Source organism: Centroberyx gerrardi, chromosome 15, assembly GCF_048128805.1.
Source record: "Centroberyx gerrardi isolate f3 chromosome 15, fCenGer3.hap1.cur.20231027, whole genome shotgun sequence".
Classification (NCBI taxonomy): Eukaryota; Metazoa; Chordata; class Actinopteri; order Beryciformes; family Berycidae; genus Centroberyx; species Centroberyx gerrardi.
In genome coordinates, this window is record NC_136011.1 from 23114079 (window position 1) to 23141634 (window position 27556).

The following is a 27556-nucleotide window of genomic DNA, read 5'->3' on the forward strand; positions in this document are numbered from 1 at the left end:
AAACACAGACAGGCTGGGAGACGGTGGGGTGGAGTACAGGAAGCTGTTGTCCCCGAACATCTGAACATGGGCGAAATCTAATCACTGCATAAATCACTGCTTTTTTTCTCTGCTTACGGACCACAAGCCGCGGAGATTTGAGATTTTTTTTCGGTTGAATTGGTGATTTAATCGAACAGCAAGATGTCTCGGGGAGTGATTCAACCCAGCCAGCAGAAACTGGCAGAAAAACTCACCATCCTCAACGACAGAGGCATCGGGATGTTGACCCGGGTTTACAATATTAAAAAGGTTCGCACACTCACAGTTATATCTGCATCAACCACATAAGACTGTTAACAGCTAGACTGTATTAATTATATCTGCACCTGCACCTTATACGACTGTCAGAGTAGGCTATAGCTAGCTAACGTTAGTCAAACTGTGTAAGGATGCCCCTCATGAATGCTTGATTTGCACTGACTGTTAAACCACATAATGTTAGCTTTAGTTAGACAGTTTAGTTTAGCCTTGACATTTTGGACATTTATTAGGGGAAAGATACGTGTATTGACACTTAAGTTAGTCTAAAAATGTCTTGTTAGCTTTCCTCGCTGCAATCTTCGGGTTCTGCTAGCCACAAGCTATCGCGTTAGCTTGCAGTTTGCGGTACCCATTGGTTTTAGCGAGGAATGCGTATTAATAAGCCGTTTTTAGGGTAGGTTAAATACAAATGTGGCAGTTTGCTCCGCACAGTGTGACAAGTGTCTACTAAATACAAACAACTACTCAATTTTAAACTGAAAAATAACGCCCCATGAGCTAATTTATATCGGCAAAACCGGGAGACTGTTGTATCAGTCCAGGCCTGCAGTAGCTTTACCTAGTTAGCTAACGATGGCTGGTAATGGCGGCTGCTAGCTAAGCTAACCAACGCTAGCACTCGGTCGGGCGTCGTCTCTGTCCCACAAAACACAGCAGCTACCAAACACATATTTGATGCTACTACAGTTATCAACGCTAGCCAGCTAGTTTTATAGCTTTTGCACATCTAAGTCGGAAACGTTAGCTACATGTACTTCCCACAAATGTAGGGGAATCAGTTGAAACGAATTTATGTATGGCACTAGATAGTTATTTGGTATGTTAGCTGTAGCCATTTGGCCCTTTCCCTGGTTGTTGTGGGTGTGATGCCCTACTTAGCTATCGCTATAGCACAGGCGGTGATGCCCAGATTGACAGGGCGAGGTTGGTATTTTAAATCTAAATCCATTCTCAGTCCCTGAGATTTAACACTGCAACAGACAGAAGTAGACACACAGACTATTAAGTTTAATATAAAATTCATTAATGTTATTGAATCTCTAACCGTCTATTTACATTATTACACCAACTGCTTGTGTGTGACAAATAGTAAGAGGTCTGTGTGTGTAAGTGAGGGAGTGTTTGTGCCTGGGTGTGTATGATGAATAAAAAGAGGGTCGGAGAGAGGGAGTTCAGTCATATCCTACTAAAGTCTTTCACAGTACAGAGTACTGTCAGACTGTCTGAAAGCCCATACTGTTTCCTATTTATTGGGCATTTTGAGACTACTGGCTCTCATACTGTTGGACAGTTATTTTCAGTGTACTGAAAGGCATCTTCAGATTACAATCTTATCTTTAACTCAAATAAAACATTACATTAGAAATTGAAGCAATCATAGAAGACACGTGCTTGACTACAATCTTTTACTTTGCATGATGCATTGATAATGTGTTAGTTGCCTTAGTCTATTCTCAGTGCATGTTATTTAGAAGATCTGTCAGACGCAGCCACTGAGATTTCCCCACTAATTACTCTTCTTGAAACGCTCTTCCCTTCTTCCCTCCTTCCTTCCTTTTTCTTTCTCTCTGTCCCATCACCTTCACATTTCTTCTTCCATCAGCTATCCCGATCTGCCTCCATAGGGCTTTTGAACTGAAAGGGGAATGTCCACCCTGAAATGCTGTTCATATGTTTTGTTTTGTTTTTTCCCTTGTGATATTGGGCAATTTTCCAACATCTATTAACATTAACAACGGCATCCCAAAGCTAGACAGCAAAGAACCAGGACATTAATCGGTGATATCATCAACAGACTCATTGTGGATTGGCACCATCAGTAGCGAATTGGAGACTACTTTTGTGGACCTAGAAAGTTTGAGCCTTAAACCCAATGAGTTTAATTTTATTATAATAAATGTTAACAATTTTGAAATGCCTCCAGAAGCCACCCTGGGCACTGACAAAATGTCCACAAAGTTGTCTCTAATTCATTGACAATGGTCTCTTCATGAAATCACAGATGACAGACTTGGTTGTATGGTTTCTGCCTTTGGGATAGAGTTATTCATGCTCACTAATACGATAATATTGTCCAAGATCATAGTAATTTTATTTTCCATTTTAAACCTATCTACTCATCATTACACATCAGTGGCTAGTTGCAGAAAAACATAAACTGTATTCCTTAACTTTTCCTTAATGGTCACATTATTCTTGGCTGAGCATAAAACTTATTTTTTGCTGTGCTTATCTTTCAGCTGAGGGACCTTCCTTCTAACATCATTTTTTGTGTTGCATATAGCACTTAACGGTATTTATTTTCCTTAAATGCTCAGGTAACCTCCATTGTCTCTTAACTAAGTGTGCAGTTAGGTAATAACTGATATTTCCAAATATATCAATACAACATTCAAAGAACAGGCTGCATTTTGTGAATGGAGAGTTAAGACAGTCAGATATTGTTAACAGACTGATAGTTCTGTAATTAACAGTGCAATCTTACAAGCTAAAAATGGCTGTATAAATGTTTCCTTTTCAACTAGCTAGCAATTATCCACCCATTTGTTCAAATTACTCAGAAGATAAACAGGTTTCCGAGAAAATAATTATGCACGACATCAATCAATATCAAATACACTTGCTTGCAGTGTGTTCCATAAGAATAGCCAGTCAGGGGGGTCTGATTAAGGATAAGAAATTAACTTTTTATTTTTATTTTTTTTCAGAAGGATTTTTTTTTTTGGCAAATAAACACTCTATTTGTACCACTACGAGTGATCTTATTTTAAAGCAAGCATAATACATACTTTAGAGGATGGTGTCGTTTCCACCACATCCCCAACCAGTCCATCTTCCGTCCCTTGATTATTGAGGGTTTTTTTTTCTTTCTTTTTTTACAATTTTGGTAGTTTTATTTTTTGTTGACACAGTGGTTTGTGTGTGATCAGCATTTTCTTCTGCTGGCTACATGGTGCCAACATTTTCTACTGCTTCAGGCTGCCTACTTGGTGGTTTTCTGATCAAAATCCGCTAAATTTTACTCGCCCCGAACACACTGGAAAGAATCGCTTGGTCATAGGCTCCCACAAATCACCTATGGTGGCCCACAGAGGACAGTAGTAGCAGAAAGTGTGAATAATTGACCACTCAAAGAAAAAAGTTTGAACAGGGTGAAATGCAAAAAAGGGTATTCTAATTACCAGGGGCATTTTTTGACCCCTCATTTTTATTTCAAGAGCATTTTTGCCCTGATCCCTCATTAATTTCTGACCCTGGTCTGATAGCATGCTCCCCTGGGAAAAAAATGCATACAAGCTCAATTTTAGTCTATTGCACATTGAAAGGATTTTTTAATTTTTGAAATTAGGAGGGACTTGACATACCAGTCTGTTAGATGGTAGCAAACCTCTAAACATGGAGGCTATGTATATGCAGTGGTCACAATGTTTGCTGCAGGTACCCATTAAGTAATGTGATTCTGAGTAAACACATACAGAAGTAAGTGTTAGTGTGTGTGTGTGTGTATTACAGGCATTAGTAAAGGGTACCGTAGGAAAGAGGATCTATACATCAACTCAGAATTGAGTAAATTTTTCCTCCTTATTTTTAGGGTTATTTAATTTAGTTACTGAGAGGCTATTTCCACATTGAAGAAAAGGATGAAATGAGAGTAGCCTAAACTTAATTCAAAAGTTGCTGAGCCTCTTAAGGTGTAGAGAAGAAGAAAATAAATGTATGTTAGATGCTAAATAAAAAAATTAATTGGATGACAGTAGTGTTAATACCTCACCCTGATTGGAAAATTCCCCTTGTCTCACTGTTCTTTCTGTCTCTCGGCCATTTTGTCTCGCTCTGTCTCTGCTGTCTTTCTTTCCTTGACTTTCCCTGTCCCCCTTTTTCTTCAGCTTCCTAAAAAACCAACAGATAGGAAAGTTGATATATCAAATCATACATTTTGTAGTTAATGTTGCATGTTTATATTGATGCTTAAATCATTGAAAACTTAAACTGTTGACACTGTTGAAACTTTGCACTTTATTGCATACATTAGACAACCTTTTTTTAAAGCAATATTCCACTTAGTTTTAACATGGGGGTTATTCAGCCCTTGACCGCCATGAAAACCCTAATTTGAATGAGGCCACGAAAATAGCCTGAAAACTTACATTTAACACGTTCGTGAACAGATTCAACAATCGATCTCGCTACTGTACTATTTTCAATTGACTGTTGGTTGAACGTTTTAGAACATAATTTCGCTTAATTGCATTTTTATTGATAGAAGAGAACATAGCAGAGGGATACCATTTAGGAGAAATAGTTCCTGTTTGGGAGACCGGATCTACTTTTATTTTTGAATACTAATTTTAGTGTAAACCAAGAATAGAAATGCAAAATGATGACCGACCAATTACTACTTTATTGTCTTAAAAGCGGGATGTTGTTGAATCTGTTTTTGTTGAAAAAGTTTTCAGGCTATTTTCGTGGCCTCATTCAAACGGTAGAAACTCGTCCAGCTGCATCCAATCTTGGTGAGTAGTTTATATTCTGGTTTTCATGGCGGTCAAGTGCCAAATAACCCCCATGTTAAAATTAAGTGGAATATTGCTTTAAGGCCAAAAGGGCACCAAAGATCAGCTAATAGCAGACAGCAATTTCAGTAGCATGCTTTTTATCATTACATGTCAGGCTTTACACAGATTTGAGTTTGGGGTTTAGCTAATCTTTAATTCTGGGTTTCTTCAGCGGTTTCATCCTGGGTGGGAGTCACCCAGGAGTCCAGCAGGGGGGCGTGGCTTTGAAGCCAGGCCTTGACAAAGCGAGGGAATTTTGCAGTGTTGGCCATATCTAACACACACCAATACAAATCTCTTGCTGGTAAAAGCGCAAAATAAATGATAATTCCCATTATTTTCAACCTGGGCCTTATTTTCCTAGCTTTTGCCATAATGATGATTGATTGTGTTCAAAATTTAGTCACTTCATTGCAGAGCTCTACGTACCCCTCAGCTACAGAGAGAGCTGCTCTCCAATACACACCCACAGGGCCAATGCAAACTCCAACAGTTGAACCCAAAAAGTGATTAAAACATGCCCTTTCCACACAGTAACGCTCACACTGAAATGGGACCTGCCTACATCTGATTTTCCGATTATTCAAGGCCTGAAACTTGCGTATATTGCGGTAATAGATGTTATCTCAACTAGCACGCTAGTTAAGTTAGGCAAGTAGATTATTCAAGTACTCTGATGCTGCGTTCATGTCATATCAGATTTACTGTAAATATGAACTATCTATCTAATACAAACTATATGAATTATCCTTTAAATCGGGCAGTAGACCATCATTCATTGGTGCACTGTTATCTTATAGCAAGCCAGCTGAGCTGGGATTGACGCTAATGTTAAAGGGAAAATCCACTTGTTGCACTTGTTGTTTGGTGGTGTATTTTTCTGGCCAAAGGTAGACATGATGTCACGTCAAGATATTTCCAGCACAGCTACAATGGGGTTTAACAGCAGAACAGTTTTCAGCACTCTAAACCATCAACGGTAAACATAAGGTTTTGGTGTCAGTCCCTCACAATCAAAGAGTTGCCATTTTGCACCAATGTTCAACAATCATACAGGGAGAAATCCATCATAGATGAGGAATAGATAACGGCTTCTACACCAACAGTAACCTCAATAGACCAGAATGCAATGTAGCCACAAGACATGTTGCGTTTTTATTAAGGGTGCAACTCTTGCTTTTTCTTGAAAGGAAAAACCCACTCTCTTGCTCTTACTATTGGTATTGCTATTGCTCTTTCCACCCAACCAACAGCTGGATTCAGCAAGGTCAGGCATGTTCTGAGGGTTGTTGAAAGGCATTTTGTGAAAAGTAGGAAATCACTTACTGAACTACACAGGACAGGTTGAGGGGCAAGTGGCTACAACATCACAAAATAACTCCTGGAATATATTGAATATCACAGATTGATGATATATAACGGTGTAAGAGTATCCAAGGGTAGAATTTTCGTTTAATGCATTACTTCTGATAGGCAGAGCTGACTACAGCAGTGACTCTAGTATTAAGGTACTTTTAATTGGCATAGCTTTGTACAGGCTCGACTTGCATGCAACTAATGTGGCAGGAACAGGCTACAGCAGCATGGCTGCAAAAACACATAGGCCTAAATAGTGACAGAAATTGACTCAAAATTGCACTTTAGGATCGAATAACAGAAGCTTAATCTATTCCTGTATCAGTTCAGTCAGCAGGGACCTCAAGGTTTGATTTTGATTCAGAGAACTATGATTGGTTTATAAAACAATTTTTGATGAATCGGTTCTAAAATTGAATATATGGTTATAAAGGTTAAGCAAGTATATACAGTATATCTACAATATATCTCATACCACAACTCTTGTTAAATGGGGACCCTAAAACATACAAGTACTCTTGTCATGTGGAGACTCGCCCGAAATAGTTCTGTGACCCATCATAGGTCCTAGTCCTAGTCTAGTTTAAGACACACTGCTTTAAAGCTAAGTGTTTTCATTGTAAGGGGTTATGGGAGCAGAGGTGTGCATGTTAGTGTAACCTTAAGCTGTGATCCTGCCCAGCCATGCCTCCTAGCTTTTGGTCCACACACCGCAGATCTGAAAACAACTGAACAGGACTCGGCAACATGACTGCCACTCCACCACCAGACTGGACCCACTCTCAACAGCCCGAACACAACTCCACGTCAAAGCGCCAAAACAACAAAGATCCCCTAAAAATACCACCACAGTCCCATTGGAATACAATAGAACTTGGATGTTTTTTAGAGCCGAGATGGATTTGGGAGACTGGGACCGGACCAGAGCCGTAGACAGTAATAAGCGCACCCAGTTGCTGCATGTCGATACAACTAGGAAATGACGGCTTTAAACATGTATCAGTGCCTTCCATAGCATCACCAGCAATGAAATGCCCAGCCACTCTAAAGATGAGGAAACACAGCATTACCAGTTACTAAGCAACAGCCATGGAACAGAATTGTGCAGCTAATACTGCAGCCAATGATAAATGTGCAGGGTCCAAAACTTTGTCTGCATACAGCTTTGGATAAGACTGTTGAGATGCTGACAGCTGGAGTGTCAGCCATATTGTTTCAGCCCGTCCACACTCTTAAATTGGAGTTGTCATTTTCAACGCACCTGAGCGCCTAGGTAGCGACACCACACCTTGTGTTACTTTCAAGACAACATGCGTTATAGATGTGGTAATAGCAGCACATGTTGTCACAGCATGTGTTGTTATTCACACGTGTTGTGTTGAAAAGTAACACACGATGGGTCATCCCTATCTAAGCACTCGGATGCGCAGAAAATCATCATATCCTTTATGAGTGCAGCTGTTTTGAGACCTGTGTGTGTTTGTTGTATATATGTGTGTGTGTGGGCGTGTGGACCAATGAGCTAGCAGTTTGTCTGGGTGGGCTCTTTGTTTTGATTTCTTCTCTTCTTCTCTCCGTTCCAATGCTTCCCCCCTCTCCTATGCAGCAAGGACAAGTTTGGAAGGTTTGCAAAGTTTATCACCTTCCACTGATGAAACCCCCTTCACCCTTCCTCAACTCCTTCCCTCCCTACCTTCCTCCCTCTCCTTCCTCCTGGCTACCTGTACTGATCTGTTGCTCCTCTCCTTTGTGCCTCACTCCTCTTCATGTTTCAATCTGAATGCTGGGAGCAGGGCTGGGCTCCATTCACTGTCAGTTTTACCAATTCACAGTGGAAATTTAAAGTGTAATTCATGTGCTTATGATAGAGCATTCATTCGTACACTAACAGTTTTTCTGTGTTACAACTGTGGAAAGGAAGTGTGACTTATTTCAGTGCAGATGTATGTTATGTAAGAAGCTAACCAGCCAGTATAACAATAGATATGGGCCAAAAAGAGATTTAATTGACACCCTTTTATTGTGTATGCCAAAAATGTGCAACCCCTGCTTAACTGAAGTGATGGATGGCTTATCTATTTCACCAATGAATATAACATGTTAATGTGCCATTTGGTGAATGCTTTGATCCAAAGTGCCTTACAGTATGAGTAACCTACATATATTTTTAGTATGGGTGTCCTCATACCCCCTAACCATGACAGTGTGCCATGTTTAACTTCTGCTCAGCCATAGAAATTTGGTGATTTGTTCTGGCAACTCTGTATGTAGCTTACATTTTGTTAACTGAGTAATATCTGATATCTTTTATCATGTATATATAATCTAATATATTGCTAACTAATACATCACCCAGCAATTAATCACCCAGTCAGTTAACCAGCCCCATCCTAAGTTTTGATTGTGAAGAAAATCCACTTCCTGAATTGATTGAATTGACAGTCAACTGAGCCCAGCCCAGCTGTAGGAGGGACATTCAGCCTCAGAGCAGCTGAACTGAGCAGAGTTCCCCAAGGACATCTTAGCACTAATATCAACATCATCCCAACAGTGAGTCATTGTAGGAAATAGCGTAGTTACAATTCAGCTGATGCTTTTATCCTGAGGAAGTTGGCCCACAGCAGAATGTCAGAATTTGTGAATTACACAAGTCCAAGTATCCTAGTAAAGAACAAGTACAATACAGTGCTGAGAATGGAAAAGGAGGGTGAGGATAACACTATAGCCAGCCAGTTAGCAAGCTAGGCAGGCAGCCAGCACTTGTTAGGTTTTACTGGGTCTATTCCCAACTGTGTGAGACCATCCATACTTTACAAGCTCTCTTTTCTTTTCACAGCAGTTGATCTCACCTTGTGAAAATGAGAGAGCTCACACGACCAGGAATGTCACAGACGAACGCTAATTCATCCCCTTGAGGACAAGTTTGTTTTGCATTATATCTCGCTGGTTCTCAACGCGGAGTACGGGGACTCCCAGGGATCACTGAAAGCGTCCCAGGGGGCCGTCTGATTATTTCATTCAGTAATTAGCAGTCGTGATTAGCACATTGAAACACAGTTTTCAAATGTAGGTTTCCTTGGCCCAAAGCTATGTATTCGGGGGTCCCCTGCCATATGTCGATCTATGTGGGGGCCCTTTGAGAAGCTCAGTTGTTACCAGCTGTTGGTTGGAGACCGGAGTGGAGAAACGATGGTGGAGCCGAGAATAAGGTCTGTTCTGGTATCCAGGCAACAGCCCCCTTACTCCTCCCTGACTCCTGCTGGTTCTCAGCTTATTCCCATGCCCCATCCCTCCATTCACTGCGCCCCTCCTTCCATCCATCCTTCCATCCAGCCCCCACCCCACCCCACCCCAACCCAGCCGGCCAGCTTTTTGCACTAGCCACCACCACTAATGGACAGTGCCACTCCATTTAAATGACAGAAAATGCTTTATAAGGCCTGTTTGGTTTTTGTTCTGTGATGCCCAGCAGCGAGTTAGCCGTTTCTGTTGTTTGCTTGTTATGTTAGTAAAATAGTTAAGGATAAATCTACCACAGTAAGTAAACTAGTTGAGGTTAAATCAACTAAATTTACAAAAATAAAGCTAGCTCGCTTGTCTAGGCTAGTCCTGTGGTAGTTAAACTCAGTTTTTTGCCGTAGTTAAGCTAGCACACTGATATGAACTAGTAAATGGACAGTGTTTTTTTCCCCCCACAGTTTCCCAGGGCGGGTCAAAGGGTAACTTCATTATAGTAACCAATCAGCAGGCTAGTTTGCCGTGTAGGGCGACGCTAGTGTTATGTTAGAACACCAGTTAGCATTGTGATAGCGAAATAGCAAGGCTTGTGCTTTTAAAATTGCATGGATTTCAGCAGTCACATCTTGGTACCTTGTTTCTCATTTTGTATATTTAAAAAATCAGGCTGCCTCTCACACACCTAAATGGAATTTCATTGGCCTATAGCAGTTGAGTAGACATACAATAACACCATGTCCTCTCAATGAGCACTGAAGGCCATTGAAGTTTGTAATTTGGTCCGGTGTGAGGGAAGAGGGCACGAGGAAACAAGTTGAGACTCAAGGTCCAGTCTGTGTCATCGATGGGTATTGAAACCATGTTGTTGTTGTTTCCTGTGTGTCGTATCCCCCGGTCCCAGTGCTGTGTCCCAGACCCTGCAGTAGTGTGTGTGTTTTAAGACCCAACTCTACAGAGCTCAGCATGCTCGGTTCTGTTGTAATGCTCCAGCTTTCAAGATGAAGGCTTTAATTGGTGAGCTAGCTACAGGCGTACAGACTCTTTGACAGACTAAACTAGCTGCATACTCGATAGAATAGGAAGCTAGCTTATTAAATACTCTTTTGTTGACCTAGCTAGCCAGCTATGCTTTTTTTTGTCAGACTTTTTTCCAGTGAGTTAAATAAGGGTTTATTTTACGCTTGCACCATTTTGCATCCCTAGTTCAATTATAGCAGATGCTTACTAGAAGAGATGCAAAATGGCAGCAGATACTGATCAGTGTTGCCTCTCAAACTCCCAGTGAAACATGAACATCCACGCCAGTGGCATTGATATGGTTTTACAGCAGCTTTAGCTAGCCAGTGTTTCTGTTCCAAGTGTGAGACCTTGTTATCTGCCGTGCTTGTGTTAAATAGCATGTGTCGCTGTTTCGTGGTTTCATTTTGTACTGGCTGATGCTGGAAATGTTTCAGCGCCATACAAACTGAAATCCCAGTTTGTGGTTGTGGTGCTGTTTCAGGCTTGAAGCCTGTTGGTTCGTTAGCTGTGACATGTCACATTACATCGGGTCAAAATATTACGTTCGTAGCATAGTTCTGTGACATAGCTTTCATTTTGTAATCCTGTGTGACCTTTGTGGCTTTTCTAAATGTGTGCTTCCACTTTCTAAACTTAAACCGTAAACGCTAGGGATGGGATCCTCAGAACGGCCGGTTCGCCTCAAAGGCTGGACCGTGCGGCAGCCATATTGGTGTGCCGCACTGGCCCCTTCTAGGATTCCTCCTCTATGCTGGCAGCCTGCAAAGTTTATACAGACACTCTGTTTATGGCACATGCATGGACCACATCCTCCTCACCATTCACTACTACACTACCCATAATGCATGAGTGCTGTTGCTTCCTGCCAGCTTCAGGGCAGCCAGTCTGATACAGAGACACCTGGAGGAGGAGGAGGATAGAGTAATAAGAAAAACAGCAGTGCAGTTGTAGTGAAGTCATTACACTGTTGCTCTCTGCAGACAGACACAGCTCTAGTTAGGTTTGTAGGACACAGGGAACATTAGCAAGGGCTTTCTCTCTGTCTGCTTTTCTCTCTCTTTTTCCCACTCACTTTGTCTTTCTGCCTCTCTCCGCCATCTTCTCTGTCTTCGTTTCCCCTTCATTCTCAAGATCTCTCCCCGTCTTCCCTTTCTCTGCTTCTTTCTGTATCTCTGTTTCTCCCCTTCCATTCAGTCCCTCCTCCACTCTACCTGTTCATCACTCTGCCTGTCATTCAGTTTGTCTGTGGTACTAACCAGTGATGGCTCAGAGGAACAGTTTGAAATGGAAACCCTCTCATGCCTGGGTCTCTCTCAGTGGTTCTCAACCCTTTTGTGTTGTGGTTAACTTCGGCACAAATTCCATGGCTCACCAAATTCCTGGCTGATCAGAATAAGGCACACCAAGTTACAGATTGGAACAAGGCACACCAAATTATTGGTTGGTTTGGACATTTCACACAAAGCTTATGGTTATCATAAAGGGGGGCCAGCAAACACAATAAGCTGTTGGACAAGGCTGATATTTCTATATAATCTAAAGGAAAAAAGGTGTGATTATATGATAAGGTAAGAATGTAATACAAGTTAATGTCATATTTCTGTTTGATATTGAACATTTTAATATTTAGGCACAGCTGAGCTCACTCCACAGCACAGCAGTTGAGGACCACTGATCAATTTGGGCTCTTGTTCAAACTTTTACAACAGTCGAACCTGGTTTATCCAATCCTCAAAACCTCAGACTTGCAAACTTCCCATTCTAGTGAATGGACTTAAGATGAATTCAGCAATATGGAAAATCTGCCCTGTTGATTGCGCATAATTGCTGGAATCTCCTTGTTGACATGTGCATCTAAACAACAAATTAGACTGTACAGGTCACAGCAAAATGTTTGTGTGTGTATTTTCATGTGTTGAATACACTTCTGGTCTGGAATTTCACTACATGTCAATGTTGTGAACATTTCATTCCTCTTAACTCTCCCCATTTCTGGGGCCGGGATAAACCAGTTTTCACTGTTGGCACTAAATGTTTCCCTGGTGATGACCACACATCTAACATGCCTGACCATGAAAAAAGAAAAGGAAAACAGAAAATCAGACAGAAATACAGAAAGAAGACTTGCTGTTTCCGTAGCAGAAGTGCACTGACCATTTTTTCTTGTTCTGTCTCTCCTCTCCTCCTCACCTCCTCTCTCTTCTCCTTTCTAGGCGTGTGGCGATCCCAAGGCTAAGCCCTCCTATCTGGTTGATAAGAACTTGGAGTCGGCTGTTAAATTTATCGTCAGGAAGTTCCCTGCTGTGGAGACACGGAACAATAACGTAAGAACGGCTGCGTGCGTGTGTGTGTGTGTGTGTGACTGTATGTGAGAGAGGGAGAGAAAGAGGAAGAGAATGAATGAGTATTCACACACGGGTGTGGTTGTTTGTGTTGAGGTGTGTGGGTGTGTGTGTATTCAAGTCCACATTGACTGTGATACCTTGAAATCTTGAATGTAGGCTGTAGGCAAAATTTTCTACACCCAGAATTTGCCACAATATGGGGAACAAATTGCGATTGCTGCGTCGGTTCTTCAGCCACACTAAAAGTTCTTAAGGTTGTTAGGAGACGATTGCGTTGGGACGACGTTTCCAAAGCAAATCAACTTGCTCAACACAAGAATTTTCTGGAAAAAGTATGGAAAATACATTTGATCATTTCCACGACTTGAAAAGGTTGCGAGTTGCACAAAAACAAATGAAAAATCTGGAAATGTTTATTTTTTCCTGATAAACATACTTATTTTATGTAGTTGTAGACCCACTGTCACCTCACACATTGTGATATTAGTTGTTGACAATAATCAGAGTGATATGGCCTGGTAGTCGTATTAGCCATATTACGTAGCCACTATCAGAATATATCATACTTGCCAAAATATCCAAATCCAGTTAATAAATTAAGGTCTGGAAAAAGTATATAATTTTTTCAATATTATTCATCCTTATTTCAGTATACTGTTACTGGTTCAGGAAAAATTTCGAAACAAGTGAAAGAGCTATGAACAAATGAAACTTACTCACTCCAGTGACAGATTTTTTTGTGTGAATGTTTTAAGAAAAATATGATTTTAAGACTCACCACAAGATTTGTTGTAACCTGTTGGGATGTCGAGATGTTTTAGATGCTTCACTGTGTACTACCCCTTGATAATTAGAACTTTTTAAAAGAGAGAAAGCTTTGATTGAACAATCCTCAGGGACATGATGGAATGATGGACAAATTCAGCCATCCGCTCATTCCTGTTTGTTTACATTGTTTAGTACATAGTAGGTACCATAAGTTGAAAGCTAATGAGCTAGCTGACAGCTAGCAGGACCGCATGGTTTTATTGAAGAGTGCCAACAATGCTGAGAGTATTTGGTTATCTGTAGTGAAAAATGTGAAAGCAAAATAAGAGTATTTTCAAAATTTTAAAATATCCCTCCCTGTGCACTAAAGGGTGTGTGTGTACACCGAGTGAACTGAACTGACTCATTGCTCATCCAATGTTTCTTTCAGCTTTAACTGTTAGCTTAGCTCGTAGCTTCTGGCGTGTGTGTTTGTGTGAAACTGTCATTCAGCAAACTGCTGTGAGTGTGTGTATGTGAGTGTGTGTGTGTGTGTGTGTGTGTGTGTGTGTATGTACCTGTGTCTAGCTAACTGCTTTATTCAGTATAACTGTGCCAAAATTGTCTCTTACGTTGTTTTCTGCTTTGTTTCTGTGTTTGTTTGTGTTTTGTTTTGCATGCTAAACTTGGCTTATTCCGGACTTGTGCTTTTTGGTAAGTTTTTGTATCTAAGTTTTTGTAACTGAGTTTTTGTATCTTAGTTTATGTATCTAAGTTTTGTGATAATGTAATTTTTTGTAGCTATTTTGGAGTGTGTTTTGCTTTGCTCTGCCTTCTCTTTCCTCTCCTCTCTGCTGGCAGCATTTTTACTTTCTCTCTTTCATCCCCTGAGTGACTGTGTGGCTGGTTAACTGCCTGGTTTGCCAGCCAGCTGACTGCTAGTTGGCTGACTGGCTGGATGACTGGCTGGCTGGCTGACTGGCTGCACTAAGGAGTCTTACTTGTTATTGTGTCTTGATAAAATACAGCTCAAATATTGCCAGCCTGTATTGTTTCCTGCTAGTCCTATAAAGTTTATATGGGCACTTAATCTGACCATTAATTCCTTAATCACATCTCAGATTCTTAGAGGTTTTACATACGCAACTTCAAATTGTTCCAAATTTTTAATTAACTTACAGTGTACCCCCCCCAAACTCTAACTGGACATGACCACCGCATCCTCTCCTTTGTTTTTACTCGGTGTCATGGACGGAGACGTCGGCTCCTTGGTGCAGCAGCGGTGTCACACGCCGCCTAAACCTTGTCATTTCTTACACTTATTCCTCTGGTCCTGGTGTGTGGAGTAGCAGGGGTTCAGACAACAGTCTGTACCTCTGACCTCAGCTCAGATAGATGAAGTGAGCTTACAGCTAACCAATAACGCACAGAGCTTCAGGGCTGCGCTCAATTCACGTTTACCTCAGTCATTTCAGCTGTGTGAAATAGAAACAGCAAAAATCATCAGCTAAGGATAGAGCTTTCATTTTCAATTGCGTCTTACATTTATATATTTTCTAACCTGTTAAAAGATCGATATGACAACCTTCTCAAGACAAAAAGTTTTTAATTCTTGGGAGTTTGAAAGAAAAAAAAAAAGCACACTGAGCTGACTGAATAGAAAGGGAATTGAACCAGCTCCTCTGAACACGGTATCCATAGCAACAGCTGTTTCGATACCAACAAGCGCGGGGAAAGTTTTGTTTCTTTGGGCTTCATTTGCTTACACTGATTGTAGTTTCCAATCTTGCCTCTGTCTCTGTCTCTAAACTCTGACCTCTAGAAAACTCGATACAAGATGCTGTTGGGTGGACTGGTTAGCTTTGCTTTGAAAGTCAGATTTTACTTTGGTACAACGTTTTCATTTTCCTGCACGTTCTCCTCAACCTGTCACCATGAACAGTCAATTTACAATACAAGCTGCCTTTGAGTTATTTATTCACCACAGACTTTCTTCTGACTCTGGTTATCCAAAATTATAAACAATGATAACTTGAAAAAGGCGACAAAGAAAACTGAAAATATGACTTCATATATGTTAGAAGTATGATTTAGAAACGTTCTACCAAAGTGAAATGACTTTATATATCTTTGGGATATTGGAGAGGGTTATTGATTTTTTTTTTTTTATTAATCTTTCTATCTAGGTATCTATGTTCCTATCTGTCTGTCTTAAGGAAGGAAAGCCAGAGCTTTGCTAGCCCAACATCAATGAATTATTCAACATCAGTATCTGATTTATTTCTTCTCCACCAGGGCTGGGCTCAGTTTGCTGTTAATTCTGTCAGATCAAAATGAAAACAGAAACTGTAATTCATTTAAGATGAGATAAACTGTATTGATCCCCGAAGCAAAACTGAGTAATTGGGAACATTTGCTAATGAGAGAACATTTGTCCACCATTAATTCCTAATGGCTTGCAATCATTCATATGCCAATCTTCTCATTCCAGTTTTTCAAGATTTGGGTGTGGAAGAAAATCACTTCCAGAGCTGAGTTGTGAACCCAGCCCTGATTTGCATGAGAGCAGCTGGGTGTGCGCTTATTTTAGAGATGCTCTGATTGAGTTTTTTCAAGCTTTTCAAACTAATCTAATCACCGCTTAATTTAAATAAGACAATTGGCCAATACAGATCTTTATACCCATGCTTTTTTTTTTAACAATACTGTATCTAGTCTTTTGTCTGATGGAGTATGCCAGAAAAAAAAGTTTAACCCTCAATACACATCTTTTCTGGTAACATCATAACACTTTTTCAACAGAAAAAAAAAATCTTACTTTAATGTGTGAGTCTGTAAATTTGATCCTGCGCTCATAGATGGTTGAATTTACAGTCTCTCACCTGTAACAGATAGTAGTCAAGGCACCACACGGATGAAGCAAACTGTTGACAATCTCTGCTTCACAGAATCAGATTGCACTATGGGTAGGCCAATCACCAAGCTTATATTTAAAGATACTTCCCCCCCCCTCCCTTTTTTTTTTAGATTTAGCTTCTTTAGGTGCATTTTTAGGTGTACTCTGTGCACTAGGGCACAAAGAAAGTGAAATAATAACATCTCATTTCTATTACCATGATCAATCAGAACATCCCTAAGAGCAAATGGGTTTCACTGATACATATAGATCAGATCTATATATCTATTTATTGTAGATTTTTTCATAACATTTTTGTAACTGCACCTGTTCTGCAATGTGGTTTTTACAGCAACAGCTGGCTCAGCTGCAGAAGGAGAAGTCAGAGATTCTCAAGAACCTGGCTCTGTACTATTTCACCTTCGTAGATGTCATGGAGTTCAAGGTAGGAAAACACACACACACAATAATGATGATGATGGTAGTGGTGGTGACTGTGATGAATGTGTTTTTATATCAACCTTTTACAGGACCACGTGTGTGAGCTGCTGAACACCATTGATGCCTGCCAGGTCTTCTTTGACATCGTAAGTTCAATACCCAAATGACTCAAAGACTTGTATAACTGTTGTTGTTTTTTGTTGTTATTTTATAGCTCTTCTTTAGGAATAACTGGCCACCTGTGATATTTGTTGAAAAAGTTTGTATAGATAAGAGAAAAATACAACATGTTCTTGGCTTCCCTGAGAATTGCAAAAAATGCAAACAAGACATGTTTAGGGTAGATTTGCAGGAAATACCCAGTGACACATTAAAGTTGAAAATGTGTGTTTCCTTTTAAATTGCATTAATATACACCACAAAAATTAAGTCATTGTAACACATTAAGGTTATTTCTAAGGTGATTTAAGTCCTATCTTTTGTCGTAACCAGATAAATAATTTCTTCCAAGAAATGCTTCATATCCCCTCTCCCATATCCTCCTCCTCTTCTCAGTCTAATATGCCTCTGTCTTGAAGAAACCCACTGACCTGTTCTCTCTTTTCTCCTCAGTTCTTATTTCTTTACCCAGCACTTCTGTATCATACACGACCTTTTTAGGGTCACAGGAATATTTAGTTAAATCTGTTGTCTGGGTGTCCAGGCGATGACCTTTGCACTGCTTACTATAAGTCGCTTGTAATGATGGTTATCTTGGCATTGATGCTTATTCTACTGTTGTATTCAATTTAATTCTCTCAGCGTAAGAGCATCTTCAATGTAAAATATAATTTCACCGTGAAGAAAATCAGCACTTTTTTTAATCGTGTTGCCTTTGTGTTTCCTGTCAGACGGTGAACTTTGACCTGACCAAGAACTACCTGGACCTGGTGGTGACCTACACTACTCTGATGATGCTGCTGTCGCGCATAGAGGAGAGGAAAGCCATCATAGGACTGTACAACTACGCCCATGAGATGACACACGGGGCTAGGTAACTAAAACACACACACACACACACATATAGATGAAAGTGTATCTTTTGCCCCATACAAACGCACACAGACTCGGAACAGAAATTGTAAAGTGTAAACTATCCACATGTTAACAGTTCGAAGTCAAGTGGTAACTATAGTAACCATGGAGTCTTGGGGTCTGTGCGGTATCCGTGGTAACTGGTGGTGTGTGTGCTGGTTCTCACAGTGACAGGGAGTACCCCAGGTTGGGCCAGATGATCGTGGATTATGAGAACCCGTTGAAGAAGATGATGGAGGAGTTTGTTCCACATGGAAAGGTAAGAGAACAGGGCCCGTGTGCATGTGGAACAATGTTGATACTCAGTCGTTTTTTGTTCTTATTGTCCTTTGTATTTGTAGTTTTGTGTCTTTTGTTTTCTGTAAATCACTGTGTGACAATCTCATTTGTTCAAAGTGCTCTAAATAAACTTGACATTCAAGTTAGTTGTACACGTTCTGCAATTTAGAATGGATTTCATGGTTTTTTTTTTTACCACGGGACGGTTGCCATAGCACCATGGTCCTCAAGTGCCGAATTCAAGTCAGTCAGGGTGAAACACTGCTGTGATACAGTGATACATGGTGATATATATAGCTAAATCTTTTGATAATTGCAACACATTCAGGGCACAGACAACACTTTTTTTTTTTCATCATGTTACTATTTATTAAAATATGAGAGCATGATAGAGTGTACAACTTCTCCAATATAATAATTTCATGTCATTCAGTTATTGATGAAAATATGTCAAAATGAAAAACACTGCAGAAGAATATTATCATAACTATCCTTGAGAAAGACGACACATTTTATAACAAATACATCGTTGTATAAGCAGTGCAGCAGTGTAACTAGCAAGCCAAGTAGCCTAACACTACCGTTTCTCCATTAAAGAGATCAAGGCAACTTATTAACTAGGGAGCCAGAAAGCTGAGATCACATTCAAATACACAGATAATTAATTAGGCCTGTACTTCATTGGCACAAATGCACCGTGGGACAGAAAATGTACTTTTTAACTTATTTTATTCAGTTGTGATTTCATTAATATTGAAATGAATTTCCTTTGCTCCTCTCTCATCCTCTCCTCTCTTCCCCTCATTTACCCTCTACTCTGTTCCTTTCCTCTCTCATCTTCTCCTCCTCTCCTCTCTCATCCTCTCCTCCTCCTCTCCTCTCCTCCCCTTCCTCCTCTCCTGCCCTCCTGTTATCCAGTCTCTGTCAGATGCGTTGATCAGTCTTCAGATGGTCTATCCCAGGAGGAATCTGTCGGCTGACCAATGGAGGAACGCCCAGCTGCTCTCTCTCATCTCTGCCCCCTCCACCATGCTCAACCCTGCTCAGTCAGACACTGTTAGTATGGAGAGGGCTTCACGATTATGGCTAGAATGATAATCCCAATTATTTTGTCAGATATTACAATCATGATTACTAATCACAATTCTTAGAGGAACACATTTGGCATCTGGTATCAGCAGTTTGACTGTTTTCAACCACAGTGGGCATTTTAAATGAAATGTTTAAAATTTGCAGATACTCCAATATTCAATGATTAGTAATTTTGGAAACTGAAAGACAACATACGATAATACAGGATTATTGCGCACCCCTACTTTGAAGACCTTGCAATTATAGTTACTTATGGATTTTTCTGGTCCTTGCACAGAAAAAGGTTCACTTTTGGGGTTAGAAAATGAATGCTGCAAGTATAAATTCCCACATTGTGTGTGTGCAACAAGCAGTAGACAGTGGCCAAAATACCCGTTGAGAAGAGTTGGCATTGGTTGTGTAGCCTTGGCTTTATCCAGACATATGACACATTCCCCTCAATGTGCTCTGTCCTTGGTTTTTACTCGGCGTCACAGCGCCCCTCTGTGGCAGATTTTTGTATTCCTCCTAGTGATTATTCTGTCAAACTAATAGTTTGATTCAACTGCAAAGCAAAATGGCATCAGTGAAACCAACTGATTACTGATACATCTCTCTCTCTCTCACACTCTCCCTCACTTTGTTTGCCTTTAGATGCCATGTGAATACTTGTCACTGGACACAATGGAGAAGTGGATTGTCTGTAAGTACACCCCTCCATGTTTTGTGTTTCTGATGCGTTTGTTAGGGCATGTTTATCTTAACTGGTTGCCAATTTATCATAATTGATAATAACTGATAATGAGTACTTTGGCTTCTGACTGCACTTAAGCTTCCCGCTGATAATCAATCTCTCTGTCCATCCTCTTTCAATCCCTCCCTTTCTCTCTCTTTCTCTCTATTGTTGGTAATAACTCGAGCAAACTGACTAGATTTAATATGATGTAAAGATATTTCACTTTGATAACAATCTGTCTCTCTCTTTGAAAGTGTGTTAATTTCTTTCCTTCTCTCATCTCTCTCTCTCTCTCTCCCTCCCTCCCTCCCTCTCCCTCCCTCTCCCTCCCTCCCTCCCTCCCTCCCTCTCCCCCTCCCTCTCCCTCCCTCTCCCTCCCTCTCTAGTTGGTTTCATCCTGTGCCATGCGGTGCTGAACAGCGACGCAGCAGCGTTGTCGTTGTGGAAGCTGGCTCTGCAGAGTTCCTCCTGTCTCTGCCTGTTCAGGGATGAAGTTTTCCACATCCACAAGGCCGCAGAGGACCTGTTTGTTAACATCAGAGGGTAGGGGCATCTGTAAATGTAGACACACACACACACAGACAAACGCACACTTAAACCGCATTCACAACATGGCAGAGTCCCTGTTGGACACACAGATTTATGTGACACATCCACAAGGAGCGCAAATGCAGAGTGCCTCTTTGGTACGAACACATAGATATAGAGCACATCTGCATATAAAGCTTTACAAATATTTTCTTACAGTACACTCTCTGTCATCCATTGTTAACGTGTGTGTGTGTTTTTCAGGTACAACAAACGCATCAATGACATCAGAGAGTGCAAGGAACAGGCTCTGTCTCACGCGTACGTACAAAATCTTATTATTAATCCCAACCAGGGTTTGTATGCCACTTTTACTCTTCGCTCCTCACACACAAACACTTATTTATTATTCATTATTCATGGTATTCATGTTTGTTCACGTTTCTTGGTTTTATTCATTGCCCTACATTTTCATTTATCTTGTAAAGAACTTAACACTCAAGAACTTGTAACACTGTTTTGATAAGTTCTCTAAAAATAAAGATATTAATATCATTATTGCATATACTGTATATCCCCATCTCCTTCTCTCACTCCACTTCATCTCTCCTTCCATTTCATTTGCACCCTGTCACCAGAGTAAGCTGTCTCACATGTAGCTACATCATGTCATTCATTCGCATTCATTCTCATTCTCTCTTCTCTGCTTTCCATCTTTCTCTACCTCCGTCTCTTCAACCATCATTCTAGCTCTGCCTCTAGCCTCTTGTCTCTCCTCTCCATCACATTAGAAAGTCTCACACATAGCTACTTTCTCTCTATCCCTCATTCCTCTTTCATGTCTTTTTTCCTTTCCTCTTCATCTCATCCCTCCTTCTCTGCACTTCTCTCCTCATTACTTATTCTCTCCTCCCCTCTTATCTTCGTCCTTCTCCCTCTGTCACTGTCATCTTCCCTCCTCTCACCCCCCCTTCTTTCTCTTCTTATGGCACCATCCTGAAAGTGTTAAACTATCATCATTTAATGATTGTGATTGTGTGTTTTGACATCCCACCGTCCATTCTGACTTTGTGTGTGTGTCTCTGCAGTGGCTCCATGCACAGAGAGAGACGCAAGTTCCTCAGGTCAGCTCTAAAGGAGTTGGCTACTGTCTTAGCTGACCAGCCTGGACTGTTGGGACCTAAGGTAACATATAATACCACCTTAAAACACTAAAGTACCACCTTAAATAGTTCCTCAGTTTAGGTCTGAAGGAGTTGGCTGCCATCTTAACTGACCAACCTGAATTACCGAGACCTAAGGTTATATGTAATAACACCTTAAAACACCAAAATACCACCTTAAGTAATGCTACAGAAGTTTCTTAGCTGACCAACCTGAATTACTGAGACCTAAGGTAGGCATTGTATGTAGCACCTTAAAACACCCATAATACTACCTTAAATAGCCCTACAGAAGTGTCTCAGGTCCACCTTGAAACACTAAAATACCACCTTAAATAGCTCAGTTCCTTAAGTTCCTCAGATCAGCTCTGAAGGAATTGGCTGCTGTCTTAGCTGACCAACCTGGATTACTGAGACCTAAGGTAATAAGCAATACCACCTTAAAATGCTAAAATACCACCTTAAATAACCCTACACAAGTCTCTCAACTCTGCTATAAAAGAGTGAGCTACTGTCTAAGCAGACCAACCTGGATTACTGAGACCTAAGATAGGTCTAATATGTAATACCACCTTAAAACACCCATAATACAAGCTTTAATAGCCCACAGAAGTGTCTCAGGTCAGCTTTAAAGGAGTTGGCTACTGTCTTAGCCGACAAGCCTGGACTATTAGGACCTAAGGTAACATATAAAAACACTAAAATACCACCTAAAATACTGTAGCTCTACATAAGTCTCACAGCTCTGCTCTAAAGGAGTGAACTAGTGTCTAAGCAGAGCAGCTTGGACTATTGGGTCCTCTGGTTACATATAATGCCACCTTAAAACACTATACCACTTTAAAACGCTACAATACCACCTTAAGTCACGCTACATAAGTTTCTCAGATCTAAAAGAGGTAGCTGTTGTCTTAGCTGACATGCCTGGACTACTGGGATCTAAGGTAACATATAGTACCACCTTTAAATACCACATCAAGTAAGTCCATCAACTGTCTTAACTAACCGGCCTGGGCCATTAGAACCTAAAGAAATAGATTTTACCGCCTTAAAAAGCCCTGTATAATGTATGTTCTACTGGCCAGCTGGAGGCCTTTATAAATGTATTACAGAAGATATTTGATATGCAAGACTGACTTTTTAAACAGATTGCATATTAGTTAAGAGACAGACTGCAAGAAACCCATGTGGTTTTTGCCAATTACACTTGGTAATTTATCTTGGAATTATTCTGGAGAGATTTTCTGACATTTCCTTTCCCCTTCTTTCTATCTGTGTCTCGCTCTACTCTCTTCCACATCTCTCTCTCTCTCTCTCTGCCTCGCTAGGCGTTGTTTGTGTTCATGGCGCTGTCGTTTGCCCGTGACGAGATCATCTGGCTGCTTCGACATGCAGACAACATCCAGAAGAAAAGCACAGATGACTTCATAGACAAGTACGCACGCATACACACACACAAACACACAAACACACACTCCTTTTCTTATTTTCCACTTGATGCTCGTGTTGCTCTAGTTCCAAGTCCGTTGACAAGTGTGTGTCTATGTGCATGCGTGCTTACATTTGTGTGTGTGTGTGTGTTGTGCAGACACATAGCGGAGCTGATCTTCTACATGGAGGAGCTCAGAGCTCATGTCAGGAAGTACGGCCCTGTGATGCAGCGATATTATGTCCAGTACCTGTCTGGCTTTGATGCTGTGGTGCTCAATGAACTGGTGCAGGTAGTAACACATGCACTCTAAACACACACACTCTGAAAACATAAAAACTAACACACATACTCCAAACACAGATATACATGCACTCTCTCTAAAATACAAACACAAATACTAACACAAATACTTGCACAGACACTCTAAACTCACACGTAGATTGATACACACTTTCTAAATACACATAGTTAACACAAACACACGCTCACTCACACTTAATTAGATGGCATTTTTTTTTTATCACACTGCTTGAGTTTCACAAAATCATACTGAAACTGAACACATTGACAGGATGGGAAATGCACATTTTTGTCCTTGTTTGAAAGATGAATTCAGTGTCCTACCGCATGAACTATTTTATCAGATAGACTGGGTTTTAGAGTAGACTAGAATAGACAAATTTACAATTGGTAATTCCCCATTTCCTGCATGCAGTTTTCTCTAACCAGTCTGATAACCTCTCTGTGTCTCTTAGAACCTGTCTGTGTGTCCAGAGGATGAGTCTATCATCATGTCTTCCTTTGTCAACACTATGACCTCTCTCAGCGTCAAACAAGGTAAACTGTTACTATTTGTAATATCAGTCATGAGAGAAGGAGTAGTACTAAGAGTAGTAGTAGTAGTATTTGTAGAACTAGTAACTGGTCTAATATTAAGTACCAAAATGTGAGTGTCATGTCAGTTATCAAACTAACCACAGGTGTGGGAAATGTAATCTGTATAATTTTGACTGAATTGTCCCTTTTGTGTGTTGCAGTAGAGGATGGAGACGTGTTTGACTTCAGAGGCATGAGACTGGACTGGTTCAGATTGCAGGTAGACACAAACAAAGGGGCTGAGGTTATGGAGTTGGATGAGAGAATGGTAGAAGTGATGGAGAGGTACTGCGTTGTGACTAATAGCATTGGCAAAGTGCTAACTGTTGTTCATACTAATTATAAACGTACTCATTTGCCTACAATTTATATCTCAATTGAAATCCACTCTGATAAATTCCCATTCTTTGTTGTAGACTGCGGCTTAGTAAATAAGATTATAAACGAGCACTAGAATTGGAATATGGCCATCTAACTTCCTAAATATAATCTAAACACTATATAAAACTTCTGTAGACTAAATATGAACAAACAAAAGTAAAAAGGAACTAGATTAGTCTTATAAAATGGTAGAAGAATGAAAAATTCAGACAGTCACACAGCTGGCTCTGACAAGTTTGAAAATGAGCAGGACGGTAATCGTTGCATTGATGATTTCACACATCTTTTATTGAACCGATGTCCAGTAATAATACTTTTCACCGTATAGAAGGCAAACAAACAAGTTTAGATATTGACAAATGTGAGTTAGGGTTTAATTGAATTTTGAGACATGACGCTAGTAACTGGCGAGACAAGCACAAAATCTCAGCCTGTACCAGTGTAGTTAAAGCCAGTCTGGTGCAGCTGACCATGAGAAGTTTGGTAAAATGATGACCTCCATTATCCAAATATATCACGCTCTCTCTCTCTTTCTATTCCATTATCCCTTCCTCCACACTTCTGTCTGTCTCGCGTCCTGCAGGCCTATACCAGTGTCTCTAAAGCCAGTCTGGGTATAGCCGATCACAGGGAGCTGGGTAAGATGATGAACACCATCATCTTCCACACCAAGATGGTGGACTCCCTGGTGGAGATGCTGGTTGAGACGTCGGACCTGTCCATATTCTGGTGAGACGGACACACGCACATAAACATACACACTTAAGTATGTACGCATGCACATACACAAGTCCAGCTCGTATTCAAGATGAACTGAAACCATTTCCAAGCTTTTATTTAGATTTATGGGTATGTTTCAGATAGGGCAGCATTCATTATGGCTAAAACGATAAACCTGATTATTTTGTTGGATACAGAGATAATAATTATTTTCTCAGGATGATTTGGGGGATAAAATGCACAAGCTACTAAGATGTACTTTTAGCATCTTTTATCAACAACTCAACTATTTTCAAGTGCACTGAGTGTTGTAAATTAAATTAAATGTTAATGCCAATATCTTGCAGCATTGCATCATTCATTGCATCAAACATTTTAAGATATTTTGACTTTGAGGAACTTATTTGAAACGGGTGTGTATCTCTTGTTTATTTCTCTCTTTCTGTGTGTTTTAATGTGTGTGTGTGTGTGTGTGTCTGTGCGTAGTTTCTACAGCCGTGCGTTTGAGAAGATGTTCCAGCAGTGCCTGGAGCTTCCCTCCCAGAGCAGACACTCCATCTGCTTCCCTCTGCTCTGCACACACTTCATGTCCTGTACACACGAGCTCTGTCCCGAGGAGGTAACTACACACACACACACACACACACACACGCAGATAGATACACACACTCTCTTTCTCATACACAGATGCATACAGATGGGAAACATGCAAAACATACATACTAATCTCACTTGTTAATTGCTGGTCGTCCACCGTGACGTTCCTACACACAGATCGACAAAGACACACACTCTTCACACACTTTCACACATCAACCTAAGCATAATGATAAGGATAATAATGATTTTTCTTTGTGTGTGTCTGCGTGTGTTTTTAATCTTCTTTTTTTTTTTCCAGCGTCACCACATAGGGGATCGAAGCCTGTCGTTGTGCAACATGTTTCTGGATGAGATGGCCAAACAGGCCAGGAACCTGATCACTGACATCTGCACTGAACAATGTACACTCAGCGACCAGGTAGAAACACACACACACACACACACACACACACAAGTTGGGAGCACCTGTTATATAAATGTACTTACACCATTCGCAATAATACTCCAGAGGTTGTACCTATGATCACAAACAAGAACAGAGTTGTGGGTGTTAAGGCTTTTATGCAACAGTTACCAACACGTATACTCACCGAATAGTTTTCTTGAAAGTATACTTAAGAATTAAAATCGAGAGAAACCAAGAAAGATCACTAACAAGCTCCCTGGTTACCACCATACTTGGCATAGCAACATGTACCATATTTGAACACATGGCTAGCTGTGAGCTTTGAGGGAACTAACAGCTCGGTTGAAATCTTTGACCGATCAAATTATTTGGTCTGTAGTACCTATTTTATAATATAACACACTGTTGAATTAATGTTGTGATTCCTTTGTTGATGCATGGCATTAAAAGCTGCTAAACTGTACCTCTGTATGTCTGTTTAGCTTCTTACTTAAAGAACTATCCAAAAAACATCAACCAGACCATTAATAATAATCTCTTTCTCAATCTCTGTTTTTCCCATCTGTCTCTCTTTGTCTCAATCTCTCTTTCCGCCTTGTCTTTCTTTCTCTCGCCATCCGTCTGTCTCTCTTCCTCCGTCTGTCTCTCTTCCTCCGTCTGTCTCTCTTCCTCTGCCTGTCTCTCTTCCTCTGCCTGTCTCTCTCTAGCTGCTTCCCAAGCACTGTGCGAAGACCATCAGCCAGGCAGTGAACAAGAAGAGCAAGAAGGCGACGGGGAAGAAGGGCGAGCCGGAGAGAGAGAAACCAGGAGTGGAGAGCATGAGGAAGAACAGACTACTGGTCACCAAGTTAGTAACACTCACATGCACACACACAAATATACAAAAGAAATTCAAAGACTTCGCTCTCTACTTCCCCAGGCTTTGGTAGCTACAAGAACACTCTCCGTCTTTGTATCTATTGGTATCTATTCCTATCCATCTGTCTCTGTTTATGCATCCATTAATAATCCTGTAATCATTGTTAATAATAGATTAACAACCCTGTTTTTTATTTTCATTGTGATAAAATTCCCCACATCACTGACTGAACTGTTTCTCCAACTATGTTCATGACAATAATATTAACAGTAACATTTAGCTATAATTACCCTCATATTTTGATATATTTTGGTATGTATTCCACACTTACTGTTTCTTTGCCCCACTGTTGTTATTTTGCACACCTTAAAATGTTGTAGTTCATACCATTTCCCAATTATTTATGCATTCTACTTCTTATGTTCTGGTGTTGAAATTGTCAATTACACAACCCCCATATGCTCTACTCTTGCTTATATTCTGTTGTCTGTTTATGTTGTATTTTTCTCCACTGTATCCTATTTTCATCT

At 40.5% G+C, this 27556-nt stretch overlaps 1 protein-coding gene across 7 annotated transcripts in view; it reads left to right on the forward strand.

Moving 5' to 3' along the window:
* nckap1 (NCK-associated protein 1) overlaps positions 1 to 27556 on the forward strand; it is a 37604-nt gene continuing 10048 nt past the window's right edge. The window contains exons 1-20 of one of the 7 annotated variants that reach the window (XM_071909202.2): positions 1 to 291; positions 7822 to 7839; positions 12686 to 12796; positions 16813 to 16905; positions 16991 to 17047; positions 17792 to 17934; positions 18144 to 18234; positions 19173 to 19310; positions 19980 to 20028; positions 20448 to 20604; positions 20854 to 20910; positions 21678 to 21774; positions 23081 to 23187; positions 23341 to 23473; positions 23940 to 24021; positions 24222 to 24280; positions 25025 to 25170; positions 25648 to 25780; positions 26060 to 26179; positions 26875 to 27014. In XM_071909202.2, the coding sequence (XP_071765303.2) occupies positions 184 to 291; positions 7822 to 7839; positions 12686 to 12796; positions 16813 to 16905; positions 16991 to 17047; positions 17792 to 17934; positions 18144 to 18234; positions 19173 to 19310; positions 19980 to 20028; positions 20448 to 20604; positions 20854 to 20910; positions 21678 to 21774; positions 23081 to 23187; positions 23341 to 23473; positions 23940 to 24021; positions 24222 to 24280; positions 25025 to 25170; positions 25648 to 25780; positions 26060 to 26179; positions 26875 to 27014 (2039 nt within the window). In that variant the 5' untranslated portion in view covers positions 1 to 183. The remainder of the gene's footprint in view (positions 292 to 7821; positions 7840 to 12685; positions 12797 to 16812; positions 16906 to 16990; positions 17048 to 17791; positions 17935 to 18143; positions 18235 to 19172; positions 19311 to 19979; positions 20029 to 20447; positions 20605 to 20853; positions 20911 to 21677; positions 21775 to 23080; positions 23188 to 23340; positions 23474 to 23939; positions 24022 to 24221; positions 24281 to 25024; positions 25171 to 25647; positions 25781 to 26059; positions 26180 to 26874; positions 27015 to 27556) is intronic. The other 6 variants (XM_071909203.2, XM_071909204.2, XM_071909205.2 and 3 more) reach the window with 6 other exon arrangements.